At 38.4% G+C, this 22,828-nt stretch overlaps 1 protein-coding gene across 2 annotated transcripts; it reads right to left on the bottom strand.

The window, feature by feature from the left end:
- Positions 1–20,296, bottom strand: MCCC1 (methylcrotonoyl-CoA carboxylase 1). 2 transcript variants are annotated; one of them, XM_032120178.1, is made up of 19 exons: positions 20,191–20,295; positions 19,045–19,091; positions 17,915–18,054; positions 17,411–17,506; positions 17,139–17,260; positions 16,043–16,190; positions 15,081–15,202; positions 13,867–13,978; positions 13,462–13,543; positions 12,544–12,671; positions 11,432–11,615; positions 10,796–10,905; positions 9,347–9,563; positions 8,538–8,624; positions 7,919–7,968; positions 5,662–5,799; positions 4,237–4,344; positions 3,157–3,228; positions 1–1,594 (listed from the first exon to the last, which is right to left on the bottom strand). In XM_032120178.1, the coding sequence occupies exons 1-19, from the start codon at positions 20,244–20,246 to the stop codon at positions 1,475–1,477; spliced, it is 2,139 nt and encodes a 712-aa protein (XP_031976069.1). In that variant the 5' UTR covers positions 20,247–20,295; the 3' UTR covers positions 1–1,474. The 2 variants fall into 2 exon arrangements, 1 of the variants encoding a protein (XP_031976069.1); XR_004242208.1 differs by lacking the exons at positions 1–1,594; positions 3,157–3,228; positions 4,237–4,344 and adding an exon at positions 6,064–7,570 and having other exon boundaries at positions 5,708–5,799; positions 20,191–20,296.
- Between the last annotated feature and the right edge of the window lie 2,532 nt (positions 20,297–22,828).

The following is a 22,828-nucleotide window of genomic DNA, read 5'->3' as shown; positions in this document are numbered from 1 at the left end:
TTCAAAGTTATGCTTAATTTTTATTTGGCAGTAAATAAAAATCACTGTGGCAATATTCTACAAGATGATCACTGGAGTTTAATTATTTGCTAGGTGGCCATAGGATTGGAAGGAAAATTGAAAAGTATTAAAATATGCTTTTAATACACTAATCATCCAGAGCCAGTGCTTTTTTACCATTTTTTTTCTGCACTGCAGGCATGGCTGCACAATTATAAAAGCAGATCAGAGAACTCCCCATGATACTGTATATTGATTCAGAATGAGATTTCAGGTAAGGGTCCATTTGCTCAGATTTAACTACAGGTTTGGGATCACTGCAGCATCTGGTTTGTCCCTTTCTGCAGTATAAACCAGATTATTGAATTAAATTAGCATATTAAAACTTCACATGATAACAGAACTTCACATTAACTAAAAGATGAATAGACTGAAAGTTTTTAACCGTTAAAACATTTTTTTCTTTCCCTTTTCTTGTTTCTCTATGGTGCTTCTTAAATAAGTTAAAATAAATTTATAGCCAATGATCAGTATGCTCAGTTTCAGTATCATTTTTCTTTGCATATCCAAAAAACCTACCAATTTTTCCTTCTGAAACCCTGCAGATACAAAAAAAAATCTATTATTCTTAGTAACATTTCATGTTGTTATAAAGACTCTGGTGTACTTCATTCCAGCCAATAAGAAATACACTAGAACATGAACAATATGGTAACAGTAATGAAGATTTTGAAGTCGGTATTGCATTTTGACACATTTCTAAGTAATAAATAAGCTTATCTTTATATGTTACTACTTCATGTTTAAAGTTCAAATGGTAATCTTGGAAAGCAGTTACATTCCAACTTTGATTAGTGTATCAAATGTATTTGAAAAATGCTTTGTACCAGATATTTTGAGGTATATTAAAATAATTTTTGAAATGCAAATTTTCACGACTCATTGAGGTAAACAGGAAAAAGAGATGCACCAGACATGATCGAGAGGGATTCTGGGCTAAGGAATAATCCTGAATTCCCTATTAAGGCAAAAAACATAAGCCACAAACAGGAATTTTGCCAGAAAATAAAACAATTGTCTTTCAGATTTCCTTCAAATCAATCTCCTCATATTTAAGGGAAAAAAGGCAGCTGTGAAGAGAAGTAGGCAGAAGAACTCAACCTGTCTGTACCTTAAGAGTCCTTATTAACCTCTCTGATCCTCTCAGAGTTCCACATCTTCCAGTCTAATGCCTTTCCACAGGCAACCAACCACTGGACAACAATCACATAGGTCCACAAGTTATAAATACAATTACAGTATAGTGAAACCTAAATTTCAGTGAAGTCAGCAGAATTTACAGTCAAACTATGCAGGAAGTGCAGAGGAAACCAATCCCCCAGTCATACAAAACAGTTTGCTGAAAATAGGAAGAAATCTTCTTTTAGGAGAAAATCAGCAGACTAGAAACAGTAAAATGCACCTTCCTTGAATTTTATTTTGACTCTGCCTCTTCATCCACGAATTCAACGAGTGGAGCATGTCTGTTGGCCTGGGCACCTTCTTGGAAATGGACCTTTTTTATCACTCCTGCCTTGGGAGCCCTTATGGTGTGCTGCACAGAAACACAGCCAGAGTGAACAGCAGACAACTCAGGGGTTTTCCTCCCCTCTCTCTCTTTCTCTCTCCAGCAAATGCTAGTATTATTCCTTGGTCCATTTAGAACTGAACAGATTTAATTCCTTCCTCTAACACGTGTTTTTACTTTAAACCTTCATTTAACCATTATCCTGATCCATTTTCAAGTTTTATTTTCTTATGAATTTTTGATACATATACTGGGGAGAAAAATGCTATATAATGCATTTATATGAATTATCATCATCATCTGAATTATCATCAGTATGAACAGCTGACTGTTATTTTACCTCACTAATACTTTTTGTTGTTGTAATAAATACCAAACAGAAATAATACACTTTTAATCCAAAATGTTAATCTGAGAGCAGATTTGTTCCCGTAAGAGAAATCTGCAGATTTACTAAACATATTTCTGTTTTATAGCCAGGAGGATCTTTAGTGGGCAGATATTTGGCAAAACACAGATGAAATACAAATACAGCTACTAATGACAGTAAAGGAACAGCATGCTTACACACCAACCCCAAACTGGTCTGCTTGCTATTGTACCAGGTTAGTTTCATATTGTAGCTTTGCCTCTGGGTAGTTTCCTACACAGGGTTAGTCTAATATCAAAACATTTAATATCAGATATTAAATACTCACATCTAAGGACTCAAATAATAATTTGCTTTTTAAATTTTACATTTTCTATTTCAATAGCACTTTAAAAACCTCAGCAAATGTCAGTCTGAGATATCAGCTGAAGAGGCACAAACACATTTAGCATCCAACTGCAAAGAATTTTGGGTGTAGGTTTTTTTTAGTGCACACAGTTGTTTTATTTCATGGAATTTGAGTGTAATTAAAAAAAGAACATGATCATGATAAGGGAAAGGCAGATTTTCTCAACAGATTTAGTTCTGCTGCCACAAACTGAGGCTTATTTTAGACTAATAGTCAACCAAACCAGTTCAGGCTACAAAAACTGTAATTCAAGCAATCTTGAGCCACAGTCAAGCTGTGTGACAAGGTAAAATGGCCAAAATGCCAGTCCTCTGAATACTGTGAATAATTACATGGAATCTTTAGTGTGCTCCTCATAAAACTTTATGTAAATAATAATAAAAAGATTATACACAAGAAGAATCCTGTGCATATTTACAAAGTCCCCATTAGCTAAATCTCTGCCTGAAGTAACTGCAGACATCCATGTGCCTGTATCACAACCAGGGAGCAAGAGATACACCAAGACAGTTTTCTGCTAGAAAAGCCAAAGGAGAGGAGGGGACAGAAGGCCTGACACCACCACCCAAATGCATGTTAAAACAGCTGCAGAATACCATGGATTATATAATAATCATTTGTTAGTAAACTGACAACAAATATAATCCTCTGAAATCCAGTCAGACACAACACTGATGTTACAGCAGATGAAGTGATACTGACATCTGCAAGCTGCACTCTACACCATACTTCAATAATGCAACCAAAAATTATTACATTTTGACCAGATTTTTATTTTCTCAGTAATTAAAACCGTTATATGTCACTTACCTCCATTTTCATAGCTATCATAACCATTAGAGGGTCTCCAACCTGAACCTTATCCCCTGCCTTCACAAACACCTGCAATTCAGGAGAAAATTCGGGGGAAAAAAATCATTTATGTCTGTACCATTCAAAATCATCAGCTGGATCTTGACTAACACAATCCACAGAGTGAGTATGGTTCTGCAAAACAGCCTCATGTTATCTTTAGTTTTGTTGATCTGAGTATCTGAGTTCTCTAGATAAGAAATAGTTCTAGATAGATCTCTTCCAGGGAAGGCAGAGCCAACAGAAAGAGGGTCAGTACCAGCTGCCAGGATGACCAGGAAGCCATTTACCTATCAAAGAAGAAACACTAGAAGAGATGATGTATATTCTACCCTTTCTGGGCTTCAGCAATTCTCTTTTGAGAAAAGTGCAGAACCTCTTTCTGGAGCCAGTCCCTGAAGTCTTTAAAACAACACCCACAAAGAAGATGGCAGAAGCCACCTCGTTTTTCAACAATTATTCTGATTTGGAGTGTTCATTATGTCAGAGATCCACATTCCATGTACTCCACCCTTCATGCCTTTTTACTGCCTTTTTGTTAGTGGTTGAATCCTTCAACCACTAACCTCTCCTGAAAATCTCTTTCTGTTAAACTTTGTCACTGTACAGAGAAATACACGAGACTTGCTGAGCTAAACAAAAGAAATAAACACACAGCTTACAAAAAAGGCATTTCTGAGTATTTCTTTTTTTGCAAGTGCATCTAGCATCTCACTCTTTTGTTAGCTGAAATGAATCAAACAGCATGTAACACTTCAGGGAGCTTTGACTTGGGAAGTAATTAAGATGAAGAAAAAATTAGTTAAGCAGTAGCATTAGTTCAGATCTTCCAGAGCTCTAGAGAACAAAGTCTGGAAGCCTTAAGAAGTCCTGCGCGGCTCCTGAAAACTCTGAGTAAACACGGCTTTTTCCAATCAGAAGCACTGACATTTCTGGTCCAAATTCTTTCCTGGCAGTATAGAAGTACCATTTCTGGAAGAGTGAACTTGGAGATATATATTGGAGAATTCATTCATTCATGTATGTTGCTGTAATTACCTTTTCCACTGTGCCTGTCATGGGTGCTACAGCTCCACTTTGCTCTGCCCCTGAACTCACTGCAGACAAGTACTTGGGCACAGGGAGGCCAATCTGAGCACTGCCTTCCTACAGGAAGAACATCCAGGACAGCTGAGTTAAAAACATAAGATAATAGCACCAGTAGATGGGCTGACACACAGGGAAAGAACAGATCCAGCCTTAGGAAAACCAGCCAGCTCTGAGGGTGGCAGACCCTGGGTCAGGGCAACAGTAGGACTGTCATGGTCACTGCTTTGCCAGTGTCTGAGGCCTTGAAAGTCACACCTGCTGCTGGAAGGACCAGCAAGGAAGGAACAAACCCCTGTGACAAAGCAGCTCCACGTGGATCTTTGTACAAACCCTGTATTTGTACTTACCCTGTTCATGCATCAGCAGCACAGAAAGTTTTGGAAAATGCATAAAGGCTGTTTGCACAGGGGGCAGGCAGGCTGCTGCAACAAGCAGGAGACACACTGGCATCTTCATTGTCATGCATTGCCAGTGAGTGCTTCACAGCTTACAGTAAAATTAATTCAGTGCTAAATTTAGTCAAAAATTCTCACTGTTATTCAAAATCCCTTAAGTCCTCTCAGAGTTGCTTTCCAGAGTTTCCCAAAGACTCATTCTCCCCACATCCTTCCCATGCCCTAAAATTCCTTCTCAATCACTCACCCCAGACACCACTCTGATACCACAGGAAAGCTGATCTTTGCCATTGCAGCATGAGTTATTTTGTCCTCACCACTGGAGCAGCAAAGTTTTTGCTGCATTCTGCTGAAAATCTTAAGGGGCTCAGAGTTGGAGGTTAATTACTAAAACTAATAAATAATAATTTATTTCTTCAGATTACATTATTACTGAGTTACTTTAAGACCTTGCAGTCTTTTTAACTGCAAATAAAACATTACCAGCCTAATAACGCAAATTAGGGTACCTCTTCTATGCCATGGTACCTCATAATTCCAGTTTTAGTATTAGCTGAAGTTATCCTTCTTCAGACCATTATTGATTTATTTGTCATATGTATGTAACTGAAATTAAAACACCAGTTAGAAGAACTTTCAAATAATTGTCAGTTTGAAGTACTTGCTACTGTTCTGTGACAAACTTAAATACGTGACAATTTTAATGTTTTGTGTTCCCCCCTTCTAAATCATCATTTCCAAGTCTGATTCACCAACTATATTTTACCTTTCCAAAAGTAATTCATTTTCTCACTCACTGACCATAAGCAATGAACTTCTAATTAGAACTATAAATCCAACAAGTATCAAAATATGATAGGTCAAAGTAAGAAACTGAAATTGTGATTCTCTTTCACATTCTATTACCATTTATATTGTTCATTTACATGGATAAAATTCTGACATTTTAAATTTGTGAAAATAAAGAAAGGAACTTTACCGGGAAGAAGAGATAAATGGTGTTGTCCAAAATGACCAACTTGGACTTAGACACTGTTCCATCTACTGAAGACCTCAAGTAAAGTGAATCACCTTCTTTCAAGATCTCTCCAGAAATCAGGAATGTTTTATCTTGAATCTGAAAGTTAAATGCTTTTATAAGGACATGATATAAATAAACCAAAAAATTGTATTTGTACCCTCATAACCTGTGATTCTTCATAGACAATTCTGGAATTTAAAAAAAAAATATTTTTAAATCTTACTTATCCTTTATTTTTCAGTTAAGAGACTGTTTCATATCCAATACAAACAGCTCAGCAAATTATCTAGTGTGTTCATCCAGGCCAATTTTTATTTTAAACAAAGAGATACTATTCTCAAGAAAAGCAAAAAAACCCACCACCCCAGATTATTTGGTTTAGTGATGCTACTAAAATCCAATATTTTTAATTTGTCCTAGCATCTTGACTTTCTTCAAACTGAAGAATCCATAGTATTCAGCTGACATCATATTCCACAATGTTTTCCAAAAGACAGGTGACTTCCTCTGTTTTGGAAGCTTGCAAGACAAGAACTACAACATATTCAGTAAACCTACAAAGGAACAGAGCAGTAATGGAAACAGTGTCAATGAGACACCAAAACTGCAAAAGAAAGACCAAACAGAAAGGTCACTGATTTGTGAGTAACCTTTCATCCCTTCCCACCCTTTCTTTCAGTGGAAACTGCACCTGTACCACAACTGCAGCACACAAAGACTGTAAGAATAGAAACATAAGTGCATTACATTTCGCTGATATGCTTACTTCTAAGTCTGACATCACTGAGAACAGAATCAGAGGCTTGCTGGTCTTTCAGGATGGTACAAGTAGAAATAAAACTCAAGTATTCATTTATATAGTTGGAAACTTCTTCCACTGAAAACATGCATTGAAAGGATGACACTGATCCCTGAGCATAAAATCGTTTGCTTGAGCACTGAGTGCCTGCCAGTTCTATGGACCGGCCACCTGCTCTGGTTGATCTGCCTCAGGACAGGTCCTGTAACACTCCAGAGGCACTGTCCTCCTCATAACTAATCCCCCACTTATGTCTTTACATCTCTTATCTCCAGCTTCTCTCCATTTCCATGTCAACCCCCATTCTTCCTTCTTCCCTAGAAGTCTACATTGCACTTCCCTCCACAAATGCTCCTACATCCCTTCTAGCCTCTTTTCATTGCTGGTGACTTGACTTACATGAGATAAGCCTCAATTGTAAGAGCTCTCAGGCTTTACATAAATAATCAATACACTCAAAATCCCCTGAGTATTACTGTAGCGATGCGTGTTATCTCAGTCTTCGTATCAGTAGAAGTAAAGGTTTGAGTTACCCAAGTTGTGGTTATAACCTTGAAAGCACAGTGATTTTATCCCTATTTTTCTAGTATTCTCACTCTATACAGTCTAAGCAGTTCATAAGCACTTATTCTTTTTATTCCCCTTTTCTGAATATTAAAGTAGTAGCAGAACTACAGAGACGCTGCATTCTTGAGTATGCATCCATTCTGGGTGCCAAATCTGAGAGAAAAAGACATTTAGCTCCAGGTGATGCAAGAAGGAATATTCAACACCCAGCCAAACACAACCCCCTTAAGCCACAACTGGAGACTCTCACATGTGCACACAAAATTATCTACATCTAAGCCATCTTGAGCTGCATACTATAGGAGCTCTATAGCATGGACAAAGAAGCCAATTCTATGGGGTGTCATTCAATTATCTAACCAGAAGAGTCCTCATCTCATTTGGTAATCACTCTCCAGTTTCCATCTTCAAAATAAAATGTTATCTTGCAGATAATGCTCTAGAAAGCTTTTATTTATCCCACAGGAGATCGATTCTCATGCACAGAATAGAGCAGGAGTCCTGTGGAAAAAACGTCTTTTAAAATGCAGAATTAAATCTAACTTTCCATGCTTTAGAAAGACAAATTTAACAAGGAAAATACAGAATAAGACCTTTAAATACTGACAGTACAAACACTTTTCTTAGTCTTACTTTCAGAAGCATCTGAACAGCTCTTCCATGCCAATCTAGCAACTAGCAGAGACAATTTCAGGTCAAAGTAACAGTATATAGCAATGGATACAAGCAAACTAAAAATAGAATCCTGCATCTTTAATCACCAAGCAACTTTAGTAACAATTAACACTAAGACATCTACAAGAAGCGGACTCTTATCTAATGAAATATCTGAAAGAATTGTACTTGTACCTGCATTTTGTATGATCCATCTTGATTGTAACTTACAGCTACATCCACAACTGCCAGTAAAACAAAATATGCATGTGTGAGTAGATTTAATTATACTATCTAGAGAATGATGACATATAAACAATATCAAGTTTTTCTTTATAAAAATGAAGCCTACCAACACTAAGAAAAGAACAAGTATTTTCATATTAGTTTACTACACACTGCAGATTTCATACTGAATTCCAGACAGTTTTTCTTTCAAAGATGAACATTTGAAATTATGCTCTGAAATCTGTATTAAGTTATCTGGACAAAAAACAAGTTTGTGAGGGGAAAAAGTGCTGAGCACTTTTGCACCAAAATGAAGTTTAAAAAAAGTCTCCACTCTTTATTAAATCTCAACCTCATTCATTTAAATTATGAACATTAATTAGTAGCCATTTAAATTTGGTTTACATGTCCTCAAGATGTAACAGTGTGGATTAAACATGCAGTTCTGTGAATTCCCAGCTTACACTGCATAAAACTCATACTGCTTCTAATTGATGTTTCTTAGCCTGAATTTTCAAGCATCAGTTAAAATAAACTTATCCATCAAGTACTTCCTTTCCCTCCACACACTTTTTTATTAACTTACTGTTTTCCCCATCCAGCAGAGACATTTTTCTAGTGTAACATATATTTATTCTTCTACCAGTGCTGGATGCAAATGGCGAGAATTTATCTACAACACAAAAGACACAGATACGTTATTTTTATTCTCTACTTTGGCAAAACGTAACACTTAGACCTTTAAATCACTGTCCTATTGTTACTACCATCATATTTATGTATTTATATTGCACAGAAAAGACTGGGGCACCACTGTAGTCACAGAGAGTGAAAATCCCTTCATCTTCAACACTGAATAAACTGATGCTGTGTAATCTACAGAAAATATGAAACTACAAGCACTAAGAAGGGCACTGGCTGTTTTCCACAAACACATCCTTCAACAGGACCAGAGAGCATGGGAATTCAAGTACACCACAGCAGGTCCTGATTAACCCTTAGGTGAAGGTTCCATTAAACCCCGCTGCCTCTCCCACTCTGAGGAGAGTCAATTTTATGTCTGAAGACCTTGGGCCAACTGTAGGCATAACTGAGGCAGAAGGTCACTGTTTATGAAGGTCACACTTTATGAAGAGCAAAGAGCTCACAGTGTCACTGACCATGAATTCCAAAGCCTTCCCAATAGTGCCTGTCTGAAGTGCTTTGGGAAGTACTCTGGACATTACAGTGGTGATAAATTCCACATCTGTCCCTTAACAAAAGTTATAGTCTGCTCTGTGTGTAAGTATCTGGGAGATGCCAGAACACAGAACCCTGAGCAGGCAAATGAACATGCAAATTAAATAACTGCACATGAGCTCACAAAATAAAACAAAACAAAACAATGGTCCTTACCATCTGATTGATCTCTAAAAGCATCTGTTAGCATTTTCTCTTTCAGTATGAGCCCTAGAGCTGCCTGACACATAACTTCATGAGGAGTTGCCTTTTTGGTTGGAAATAGTTCATCATGATGTTGAGGAATGAAATTAGTGTGCACATTTCCAGCCTCAAACTGTGGGTGTCCTGACAGGCTCAGTAAGAAATCAATATTAGTGCTTAATCCCACAATCTGTAAAGAAACAGATGCATACTGTCAAATTGAGTTATGAATATGCAGCTTTCTGCTCACAAAGTTTATCAATAAAAGGTAATTCATTCAACTGGTCTGTTTTATTATCAATTAAACCATTGACTGTAAAAAGACAAAAAACCAAACCAGAACAAAAACCAAAAACCCAAGAGCTGCTTTCTCAAAAGCACTCTGTTTTCTAAATGCTGCCTTTGTCCACTGTGAAGTTGAGGAAAGTTTCCCAGCAATAGTAACACGAGGTAATTTCAGAAAAAACCTTACTCTTTTGGAAAAATATGCTCTGAGTATTGAAAAGAACATTCCCAACCTGACACATGCTTCTCATTAAAAATGAGTCACAATAGTTTCAGTATGCCATATTTATCTTTTAATAGTAATAAGTGGGAAGAGGGACTCCGAAATTTACTAGATACTATCCACTTCCTGTATGGCAAAATACCTAATGAAACAACAATTATTTTAGAGAAATCAGTGAAACTGGTAACTATGTTATGCTGTCAACATTTACTGACAGAACTGCTAAGAAAATTCTGGAAAAACCAAAAGAATTATTTTATCTCTTTCCCTTGCAGTAAATTTCATTTTTAGCTAAAACAATAATGGGCTCAACATTTTCACTACCTCAGTCACGTTCATGCTGTTGATTTAAAAGTGTAAATCAATTCTGCACCAGTAATATTCAGTCTCACCTCAAGCCAAACCTTCTGAACTCCACTTTTGAAAACAGTTATAATACCTGTAGTTTTCACAGGGGAAAAATGGAACGTTTCTTAAAAAGAACTGATAGCATATTTCTTTACCACATGTATACTCTAAAAATTTAGTTCTTTTAATAAATTATTACAAGCAAACATTGTCTGACATAAATTCCACCTAAGAAACCCTTTAAATTTGAGAAAGCTTTCGAATTGCCATTGCAAATGTTGTTTAGCTTTACTCTTCTACAAAGTCCCAGGTGCGTCATCCAACTGAAGACATCACACACTTACAAATCTACGTGTAAAACTGGGCTTCACATTTATTTCTACTCACTCCACCAATGAGAAGTTTGCAAATTAGGAAAAAATACAACTTCTGCAAAGAACGAATGAATTTGAAATGGTAGTGGCAATGTAGGCTCCCTATTAGAAACCACTTTTGTTTTACTGGAGTATTTTATGCATGCTGTGATAGCTCAAGCTGTGACATCACACAGGGCTCCTCTCACTTACATTATACTGGTGCAAACTGTAGCGCAGCTTTCTCAGAGCTGCCTGTCGGTCCTCAGCCCAAACAACCAGCTTTGCAATCATGGGGTCATAATGCACAGAAACTTCATCACCTAAAATGTGTCAATAAAACAAAAATGCTGTTCACATGAAACCAAGTATTTGTGAAAGTTGGTAATGCAAAGTACTGGCCACCACACGGCATCCAACTCGGGCACAATTCATGGCCACATTTCTCTCAAGATTAAAGCTATTTAAGGACATGATGATGTGACCTGGCATTCCAATTTCAAGGACAACTTCAGCACAGACTTTTAATAAATTTTTGTAGAGGTGACATTATTCAAATTCAATTTTCTTTATTGCAATCAGAATGCAGGACTGCTAAACAGAGAGGAGAGTATCATCACCATGAGCCAGTGGACATTAATTTGGGTACAGGTAAAGAAGAAGTAAATAAAATACTCAGTGATTAACCAAAAATACACGGAAAATCACAAAGAAGAATAATTCTGTAGAGATTTGTCTTTATAACAACACTCTTTTAGACAAACTTATTTAGGCCAAAGAGGGAAATGCTTACAAAGAAAAGTTCTTGATGTTAATTATTTCTTCTTCCATCACTGCCTTCAGTTTTACCTTGCCTGACTCCAGTCTCTATCCTGGTGAATCGATCTGCTGGGGGGGTGGATAAGTGCAACAACGGCCCAGCTCCTGGCATAAAGTTATTATTAGGGTCTTCAGCATATATTCTAGCTTCAAATGCATGGCCCTGGAGCAGGATCTCTTCCTGCATTAGAGGAATCTTCTCTCCTGCTGCAACCTGAAAACAATAGGTTTTTCCTTAACGCAGGATCAATAGTCTGGAGTGCTGATATATCAAATATTAACTATCTTTCTTCTAAACATGAACAACCAGAAAGCACATTTTAAAAAGCACAAGGAGAAAAAATGTGCCAAGACCACTGAACCTTTCCACCTTTTCTCTCTCTTCCTTCCAGTGTTGTTTGATTCCTGTTCTAACTCAGGATTCAATGCTCAATTTCCATGTCCAGATAAGGAAGACAAATGGTCCTTCTTTTTGCATCAGCATTTGCCATTTTAATTTTCTTTCCGATTACACTAAATACTTCCCCAACCTTAATCTCACACTACTTAAGCTGCTGTCCTCACTTTTGGATTTATCTAAACAGAATTCATTTTTATTTCAAGTTCCCTAATACCCAAAACTTCCTGTGATCATTCGAATGTGTGAGTAATCTCTGCAAATTGGGTGTGTGGAGAAACCCCCTGCTCCAGTCCACCCCACTGGACATTTATTTCAGGATGTGGCTATACTGGTATAACACCAAACATACGTTTTTGTGAAGATTTTTTCCTCCTACAGCTTGATGCAAGAATGATTTTTGGGCCACAGATAAATTTGAATTAGAGTTTTAAAAAACTCTCAGCATAGCATGGAAAGGATCAGAACCTTACTCCCACTTCCCACATTCTCTGTAATGTCTCTACATACACTTTAAAAAAATGTTTTCTCTCTACACAGCTGGGAGAACACTGGTTGAAATTCAGAGCACCTACACAATGCTCTACATCCAACACAGCAATGTGAGATGTTCCTGGGGAGCAAAGGAAACTCTAACCTGACAGCTGAGCAGGAGATGAGGATCTGGAAACCCATCTGGCCTCTCACAGGCAGTGTCACAGAGCACTCAGGGGGAACTCTACATGTAAAATCAATTAACACTTACCCTAAGCTGCCATTCCACCAAGTCTGTTCCAGTGATCATCTCTGTGACTGGGTGTTCTACTTGCAGCCTGGTATTCATCTCCATGAAGTAAAAATTATGTTGGGAGTCCATAATAAATTCAACTGTTCCTGAAGCATTTAACAAAAGGACACTTCACCAAAGAGCATCTTAGCTGTCCATTTATGGAAAAGACACCTAAGGCACTTAATTCAATTATGCCAAGACTATTATTTCTAAATCAGACACACTGAATTTCATTAAATTCTATGCAAATTATCTAAATGGTCACAAAACTGAGGTCTGAAAACAGAAGGGTTGTTTCCTTGTACATTTACATAACCTGTGTTGTTTAGTAGCCACTCACTACAGCAAGAGCTGCATTTCATTAGCACTTTAAAAAGCGCATCAAGACTGTTTGAAAGTATTCTGAATATTCATAGGGTGTGTAAATTTTTTTTTAATAAATATCCAAAGAAAGCAGTGAGAAAATAAAGTTACAAATAATTTTAGGAGGTTATTTTTCATCTGTGAAATGGTGTGGACTTTACAGTGAGCTGTGTTTTTCTTTTAAAGACTTCACTGTTTGCATATAAAGTGTTATCCTTTGTATGCTAAAAGAGAAATTATCTTCCACTTGCTCAGCTCAAACTTACTAATTCATAATGCTCACTTTCCACCAACAGCTGAGTTGATCAAATTATCTGCTCTGAAATTTTTTCTTTCTACCTTTCAGCTGCCACTGGTCTGGAGCTCAGGTATACTAATTTAAATCTGTAATTACATCAGAATTAACTACATGATTACTTGTTTAAACCTCAAAAAATTGAGGGATGTGTGTCATACTCTGAAACAATCAGATGCCATTTGCTGGAGACTTAAAGTCTTATTAAGTTAAAAGCTGCACCTCCCCAGAGTTACCTGCTCCCACATAATTCACTGCTTTAGCTGCTTTGACAGCAGCTTCTCCAAGTCTCCTTCGAACCTCTGCACTAATTCCTGGCTGTAAAAAAGAGTAACAAAAAGATTATAAACTATTGTTAAGTTTGGTGATATTAAACCTGGCATGCATGAATATCTTACAGTACTTAACAACTGTAGTGAAACCCTGATCTATGTTACACTTGAAATCTACATAATATTTCCTTGAGAATCATTTTCCTAAAGAACATCGGGTTTTTTCAGTGAGAACATGTTCCGCAGCAAAACTAAAACAGATCTGAGAATTACAAATAGATTATTACCCACAACAAACATTCAATGGGGGACAGCAATTACTTTAAAAACATGTCAGTTCATAAAAAATATTAACAACTTTCTGCTCACCCCTGGTGCCTCTTCAATGATTTTCTGATGCCTCCTTTGCACACTGCAGTCTCTTTCAAACAAATACACTGCATTTCCATGCTGGTCACCAAATACCTGGACTTCAACATGCCTGTTCCATAAAAATAAATGTTCTAATGTATTTCAATAAAGCCCCAGACAGACTTCGAACTTGCACATTTCAGTAGGATTTCTTACAGGTTTAAGTGTCTGCCTTCAAATAAATGCCAAAAATGTAGAAGTGAGGCTGCCACTATGCAGGATTTCAGCTGGTTTAGACTTACTCGATCTCCTACATGAAAGAGGATTCCTACTACCAACTATTGCAGTGAAATCTCATAAACTGTAGGATAAAAAAGACACATATCTGAAGGCTGCTACCTCTTTCTTAGTTACTATAATAAAAGTAAAACCATTTCACTATTAATTTGAGAATGAGCATTTCTTTCATAATTTACTATGTAGCAATCCGCAAGAGATAGAAGCAGCCCTGGCTCAGGAATAACATTGTTTACTTCAAAACACCATTTCAAAGGACAACTATTAGGTGGCAGAATTTTACTCTATGCATAAAACTAATAAAAATGCATCACCATTCTGACAATCCTCAGATGCTGACAAAAGAAATTCCCCAGGAAGGAGTCTTTTCTCATGCCCACCTGACAGCACAATCAGACCCTCAATTTCTTTAGAATAAATGCTTTCCTTATAGTGATGCTTCAAGGAAAAACAGATGTAAAGTACAAGAGTATCAAACAGACCACTGTGAGAAGTTCTTTATAAAATATAAATTGGTGTAGTTTCATGGGCCAGGCATGAGCTAAAGACTCTCACTTCTGTTTGAAATATCAAAATAGAGAAAGATTAAATAACTAGCTTAGGACACCTGAGGGCAGCAGAAACACCATCACAGCTTGACTCAGGTCTATAGTTTAAATATTATACAGTGATTTTTTTTTTCCCAGATGTAAATCAATTTTAGAAAGCTCCCTCACTACCATGTCTCCCAAGCAGCAGCATTTTAATTCCTGTCATTCAAATCAAAGCCACTACAAGAAATTCAGTAACTTATAAACAATTTTGACCAAATTAACAACTTTCATAGTGCATATCAAACATACAAAACCAATTTTTATCCTATGACTAAGCTAGTTATGTCTATTTAGCAGTAGAATAAACATTACAGTGTTTATATTGAAACATCTATTTCTTACCTTGGATTATCTACAAATTTCTCAATCAGCATTGCATCATCATTGAAAGACTTCTTTGCTTCTCTCCTTGCTGATTCTAGTTGGTCCAGAAACTCCTTTTCTGAATGAGCAATCCTCATGCCCTAGAATACAGGAAAAAAGATTATCTAAATGTCTAAAAATACAGCACACAATGAAAAACCTTGTTGCATAAACAGAGTGAGAAATGAGCTTAAAAATAACACTTTGTTCCTTTCATACACCTTAGCAAAATTGTGTATCAGCTTCCAGTAAGATAATCCTACTAAGTCCCACTAAAAGTGCCAGAAGAAGTGTAAAAAACAGATATTTTTATTCCGTTGATAGGCGTGAGCACAAAATTCAATTTCATTCTCAAATATAATAGAAATTTTCCAAGGTTGGCAGAGAAAAACTTATTTATTACAGAAAAAATATAGCTATTTTGGAAATAACGAAAATTCTCTATATGTAATTTGTATAAACATTTATTTCAGAGCAAAATCAGATTTAGACTGGGAGTTCACCACACATTAAAAAGTATCTAGACACAAAATGGTACTTCTAATCATTTCTTATGCAATATTTAAAACTGTTAGCAAAAGAAGTCACAGAAGCTATCACAGAGTAACAATTTAAAGTCATCTAATTTTGCACAAACCCACAGGACAACTTTTCTGCTCATGTGAATTACTGGAAATCCATTGAAATAAAATGCTTCCAATTTATTCCAGTTTGTGAATTACTGGGGATCCACCAAAATAAACAAAATGCTTCCGATTTTTTCCAGCTACTTATCTTCTTCATATCAAAGGGAAATGAGATCTCATAATGCTAGGTTGGCCATTAATAATAAATTTTAACAAAAAGTACTTTTCCAGTTCTTGTTTTCTTTTAGAATATTGAGTTACAGATCCTGAGACATGGTAACTTTACAGCATGTGAGGAACAGAGGAGTTCCTTACCTTTCCTCCACCCCCACGGACAGCTTTAATCATTACTGGGTATCCAATTCTCCTGGCATGTTCCTTTAGACATTCATCAGACTGATCTTCTCCATGATAACCTTCAACAACAGGAACGCCAGCAGCAGACATTATAGCTTTGGAAGTGCTTTGACAGAACAGTTTTATGTTTAGAATGATAATAATATTTCTTTCTTACTTTAAGCTCCAAACCTGGCCAATGTTCCCAATGTTAATCCTCTCCATGGAAATAGTTCCACAGTAGACCTCAACAGGACTACTTGCATGGGTGGGTTACATAGGATTGGACTGTAATTCAGCACATCCTTCCAACAGGGATTTTTTTCTCCAAGCAGGATTACACTTTAGTTTGACTGTTCCTTCCACACTACAGAGGCCAAAACCTAACATTTTCAAATTGCAACACTGTATCCTATAATATTTGAAGTTGCACAAAGGCAAAACTCTTTTCATTACACAGGCTACCTTCATACCACACATAAAACACTCCAGCATAACAACTCTAATTTTCAAAATGCATGCAGCGCTTGTTAAATTACTAAGGCAATTTACTCTCATATTATGAGATGATAAAAAAATTAAATCTCTAATTACTTTTATACAGTTCCTGTGTCAGTAATAACTTCATTTCCATATTCTTGATTTATACTTCATACCTTAGAAGTATTTCTTTGATCTAATTAACTAAGAATAAGATCCTCTGTGATGAAATAAACTTATCATTTTATATGAGCCACAATAACCCTGATGATATGGTGTTTCTTTACCACTGCTCTTTTGACCCATCCAAACTGACTGCTGAACCCTCACCTATATTACACTGCAATGCCTCAATTCTGGAAAAGTAGAATCATTACTTATTTAAATACTAAAATCCCAATAACTGAACAATCTAGACTGTTTATATCTCTACATGAATCTATAAAGCTGGAGTTTATTCCTTTGAAGAAAACCGTAGAAATACAATGCAAATTGACAGAATAAAACAAACACAGAGCAACCGGTCATTTGTTAACAAAATCAGCTTTGCCAAGCTGTAAATTGCACAACCAAGTAACAAATCAGAAACAGATACCTTTTGATACCCATATCTCTGATAGCAGATGAAGGTGGACCTATGAAGATGATTCCCTGTTGCTTGCACAGCTCTGCAAATTCTGTGTTTTCCGAGAGGAAACCATAACCTGGATGAATAGCCTAAAACAGAATAATGTTACCTATTTTTTGTATCAGTTTAGCTTAGAAAACCCAGAAACTTCATAGAGCATTAAGGAAAAGCGAGATGAGCAAAAAGAAAGAACTGAAGACATGGAAGTAACAGAAAGTGTAAGGCCCTGATCTCCTTACCTGTGCTGCTGAGACCCTGGTCACCTGCAGTATTTTCTCCATGGCCAAGTAACTCTGCTGTGAAGGTGGTGGACCAATGCAATATGCTTCATCTGCCTGTTTTACAAAAAATACATACAACAGAGACTGTTTACTAGCAAGTTTAACTGAGTTTCTGAGCTAATTATATCACTTATCAGACTGCAGTTTAAAATGCCTTTCCTCATGCAGAGGCTCAACTGGGTGAAACAAATTCTGACTTTTTCCCCAAAATCACAGACCATTCTCTAACCTCTGGCTGTCCAGTCAGAGAGCCAAACTTGAATGCACTTCCTATAAAGCTGTCATGTGTTGAGACAGAGACCAGGCAAACTTTTCATCTATTCAAGGAAAACTTGGCAGTAGCTCTACAGAAGTGAAAATCAACTTTGCATCAGCACCCAAATCTGCTTTCACAGGGAACTTATCAATGAAACATACCATTATGAATGAACATCAGTCACAAATTTAATGAATATACTTCACCATTGCTACGTGCATGGAATTCCTGTCTGCTTCACTATAAACTGCCACAGACTTCACCCCCATTTTCTTGGCTGTTCTCATCACCCTGCAGGCGATTTCTCCTCGGTTTGCAATAAGGATCTTCCCTATGCTGTGACCTCCTGTTTAAAAGGATACAGCACAGTAAGAAACCAATCCACAAACACGTTCCTGGAAACAAAGCAATTTTAAAACCCTGATTTCTTTTACATTATTTATAAAGTTCATGCATTTCTTCAATAATTAAAAACCACATGCTTCACCCAAAAGCATTCCCATGCTACGCATGCGATTTTTTACTTGGAGTCCTTATGCAGAAGTATGTTTAAGCTATTTTTTTTTTCTTTTTTAGAATTCAAGAAATATATCCTAACCCTAAAGAAAACCCTTCTACTTAAAAGTTGATGCTTACATCAGCTATGCTTATAGCTGTGTTGTGTAAACAACCAAACCTGTGTTGTGTCCGTCACAACAGAAGTGTTTCACATTTTTTGAAGAGCAATGTTCCCCCTTGATATACAGTCACAAATAACGAGGTATCAACTCCTGTTGTTTTGGGTTTTTTTAAGCAGTGACTTACAAGCTTCTACAAAGTCTCACAACATCAGCCACAACCTAACAGAAGTATAAGGCCAGCACTGACAGAGACTTCTCAGTGAGAACTAAGTACCTTAAAACTAAACAATAAAATGATAATAGATCTCTGAATTCTCAAACATAACTTTTTAGATAACATGACAACAGAGTGAGTTTAAATCATCTTGCTAAACCTGTTTACTCTCCTTCATATATTGTTTAAATACCATTATGCCTATAAAACAATTCTCACAGACTTTGCAACAGTTGTATCAGAAAAGGACGGAGAAAAATATCACAAAAATAAATCATTTCCATTAAGTTCCACGTACCTAAATATGACAGATAAAATTATATAAAATATTGTTTAAACATTAAATATTCTGTTAGGTTAGCTACAGGTTACTGTTTTAAAAAACTGTGAAGATACCGAGTATTTATTAAAAAACCCTGCGGTCTTTCAGCAACTAATACTCTAAAACCATCCACACTGCAGAACAATTTAAGCTAGTAGCTAAAGAAGTTAAATTTAATACCTATCGTTGAGGCCCATTTCACAAATATTCGTACTTGGTTCCATTGCCTGTGCAATTATAAACAGACAGAAGTGTTACAAGTGCATATGAAGAAGTGGCAACTGAGCTACTTTTATTTTCAAGTGAGAGAAGGACAGCACCAAAACTTCCGATACATCTAATTACACAGAACATATTCAGGTTTAACAAGGGAAGTTGCTCAAACTTCAGCAGATCTCTCCCTAAGTACTTTCACTTGGACATAACAAAAATTCTCCCCTTGGTTTTTTAACAGCATTCAAACAGAAATAATCAAGGGGTTTTTTAAAAACAAACAAGCAAAAAACTCTGTTTGGTGGACAGAACAGGACAACAACTGGCATTTATTACAGAGAGGCCAACTCGAGAAGTGTTTGGGAAGGAAGACATGAACACCACAAAATAGAAAAGCTTAAAAAGGCAACAGGAGCTGCTTTTGTAGAGCAAAGGTGCTAGAGAAAAGAATGTGAAAGAGCAAGAAACAACTATGGAGACTTTCAGAAATGGAAAGCTAAACTTCAAATGATTAATGCTAACTAAATGAGATAGCGGTGGTGAAGTGGATGGATGCAACCGTGAAAGCGAACTCCTGGAACTGTTTTAATTAGTATGTAAATCAACGTCGGAATTTTGGATCAAGTCCAGCATTCTTTAAGCGTTATCGGGCAAAAAGACACGGGACGTCCTCGGCACCACACAACTACAGCTCGGTCATAACAACGGGAGGAGGAATTGGTGCATGTCCTAAACACTGAACACACAGCTATCATGGTCACCCTCCCTGCGCACAGGCTGCGGACCGACTCCGGGGCCGGGGCACCTTCGTGGGACCCGCGGCACCTGCGACCATTCCCTAAAGCCCGGGGGGGTTTATTTGTTCTCCCTTCCCAGAGAGCAGCCCGGCTTTCCCTGTGTGCCCCACCACGCCCCGCAGAGCCCCTTCCCCTTCTGCCCGGGCAGCGGGCTCCGGGCTCGCTGTGGGCAGCTCCCCCGGGCTCGCTGTGGGCAGCTCCCCCCGGCTCCTCCCGGGCGCTGAGGCCGCCCCCGGCCCGCACCCACGGCTGCCCCCGGCCCGGCCGCCCCTGCCCGCGCTCGGGGCCGCTCGGGCCGCCCCCCGCCCGCACTCACAGCCGGCGCAGCGCCCCGAGGCAACCGCGGCCCCGCTCGGCCGCCGCCAGCGCCATGTTGGGGAGCGCGGGCGGGAGCGGGGAAAGCCCTCAGGGGCAGGGAGAGGGCGGAGGCAGCGCGTCACGGGGAGGAGACCCGGGCGCGGCCGTGAGCCCGGCTGGGAGAGTGGGGGACGTGGCTGTCGTGGGGCGGGGCTGGGTGACACCGAGAAAGGGCGCTGAGAGGGCAGATTGATTACATTTCATTTAAATGTGAAACGATGGACGCTGCGGAAGGACTGTCGGCCCTGTGGGTGCACGGACTCAGCTGAGCGTGGTCCTTCAGGAATGACATCTGGTGTTGTAATAGGACAGCGACACACAAACGTGAGGGTTGTTGGGAAGGACGCGGGCACGCTCGGGTAACACAATATCCCTGTGCCCAGGCCCAGATCCTGCATCGGAACCGCCTCGCGCGGCTGGAGGAGGTCACACAGCGGTGGGATCAGAGAGCCGTCAGGATCCGTTCCGCTCCCTCAGGCTTTGGAGCTTTGCAGGTGAAAAAAAAATGAGTTCAAAAGCTAAATTTTTAGCAATATAATATTAAACATTTATTAGTAGAACAAAGGCATATCACAGCGCAGGGGCGCTTAGCAATATTGCCAGAGGCGCCCTCCATTCATTTTACTGTGGACTTCAGTACTCTCTTAAACTGTTACATATTCATTAAGTCCAGAAAGTAATTTACACTTCATTCAACTTTCCCCCCTCCGGTTTCTGACCCTTCCACCAACACGACGCCGCTTCAGTCCTCTGGATCGCTTCAGAATTGAAGAGAAGCACCCTCTCTCCGGTGCCTCCCCAGTCTCCAGCCTAATTTGTAGCTGACAGTTTCCTTGGGAGGTGTGAGTTTTGATGAGATAACAATTTTCCTGGGATGGATATGGTTTATCTTCTTTGTTTCTCTAAGATATCTTGGTTCCTTGGCTCTGTAGTTTCTCAGCTCAAAAGATACTTATTACCATGTGTTTATTAATACATTTCTTAACATATTACAACTATTTCGAAGTTACAATTTACCTTAATCTCTTAACTACTTAACTACATTTTACCTTAACACTATTTCTACATAGTACATTGTCACTTATAAATGTTAAAATCATATATGCGGAAGACAACATTTATCATTCACACATTTAGCACACAGGTCACAGAGCCACAGAAGATTTGGGTTGGAAAGGAACTTAAAGCTCATCTCGTTGCAATCCCTCTGCCTTGAGCAGGGACATGTTCCACTAGCCCAGGTTGCAGACAATCCCATCCAACCTGGCCTGGAACACTTCCAGGGACGGGGCATCCACAGCTGCTCTGGGTAGCCTGCGCCAGGGCCTCACCACCACCCTCACAGGGAAGAATTTCTTCCCGATATCCATCAGTTTATAGCCCACCCGGGTGCGGGGCCTTGCTAAACCTGCTCAGCCCCAGCACAGTCAAAATAAGTATTTCCACTTGTTTACAAATAGCAAAGCAGCCGTGCTTTTTCACAACAGGAATACACAATCTATCAATTACAATAGGGGCAGTGTTTAATGTCTTACGTGTTCTCCATACTCTGAAGCGTGAACTGTTTCTTATATGAAGAGCATCTCCAGTATGCAGGCAATCTCTGCTTGCTATTTCTACTTCTCCATGGTGACCCCTCACACTAGGGACTGGGTGGTTCAAGCAGGTTAAACAGACACCAGATCAGCTTGGGGCAATTGTCCCTTGCACCTGACTGCAAGAGGGATCAGCACTTGCTCTAAGGATGAGATTTTAAAAACTAAATTATTAAGTGAAGCTTCCACTTTTCCATAATCCATTCACTCCAGTCTTCTTCCACGTAAGATGCTGACAGTGTAGATCCTACTTCGCCTCTCGGAACCCAGATTTTTTAAATGTCAGGTTTAATTTGTCTCTAAACACAAGATGGCAGCATTTTATGTAGTTTAGCTGTTGGACATTGGGGAGAGCTGCAGGTATTTTACAGTAAATAAATCAAAGGTGGCAGAGGAGCTGATGATTTCAGCAGTAAAACTAATGGAAGTGGCAAACTCATTTATATTGCAAATCTACTCTTGGTGGAGGCATCCTGCCAGCAGGGCTTTTAGGGCTTGCAAAGTCAAGTGGAATCACCAGACTGTACACACAGATGTTTGAAAGTGCAATGTAATAAAGCTTAAATGCAGAAATAATAATTTCCTCACTGATACCAGCAGTATGTTTGATGTGCACATCCACAGACAGAAGCACTCAGGTGAACCTACTGATGTAGGTAGGATAGGTTGGGTTGGCGACATTTATTTTTAAATTTTATTGTGGAAGCTGGACATATTTTGAAAGCTGCTTTGATTAATAATTCGAGTAGTTTTCTTGTAACAATTTTTTCCAGGAGCAGATTGTGAAAAATATAATATGAAATATGAAGTCATTTTCCTTGACCCAATGATAAAAAAGTGATTCCATGGTAAAATGAGGTTAAACATTGGCTGGACTCATGATTCATAGTCTTCAAACGTTTTTGTGATATAGGAAAGCCTCAGTAAAACCAAGGTTCAAAACCAAGATCTGTGTCTCTAATAAACACAGATGTTCTGACTCAGATTGAACACTTTTCTTTT

This window comes from Corvus moneduloides, chromosome 10 (assembly GCF_009650955.1).
Source record: "Corvus moneduloides isolate bCorMon1 chromosome 10, bCorMon1.pri, whole genome shotgun sequence".
Classification (NCBI taxonomy): Eukaryota; Metazoa; Chordata; class Aves; order Passeriformes; family Corvidae; genus Corvus; species Corvus moneduloides.
The sequence above is the reverse complement of the archived record's forward strand: the minus strand, read 5'-3'. Positions and strand labels throughout refer to the sequence as shown.

Coding starts and splice junctions, on each gene's coding strand:
- MCCC1 (XM_032120178.1), bottom strand. CDS start 20,246: ATGGCGCTGGCGGCGGCCGAGCGGGGCCGCGGTTGCCTCGGGGCGCTG. Junction 7,969..8,537: donor TCTGCTGGATGGGGAAAACA/GTAAGTTAATAA, acceptor TTTTACTGGCAG/TTGTGGATGTAGCTGTAAGT. Junction 5,800..7,918: donor ATGGATCATACAAAATGCAG/GTACAAGTACAA, acceptor TTTAACTTTCAG/ATTCAAGATAAAACATTCCT.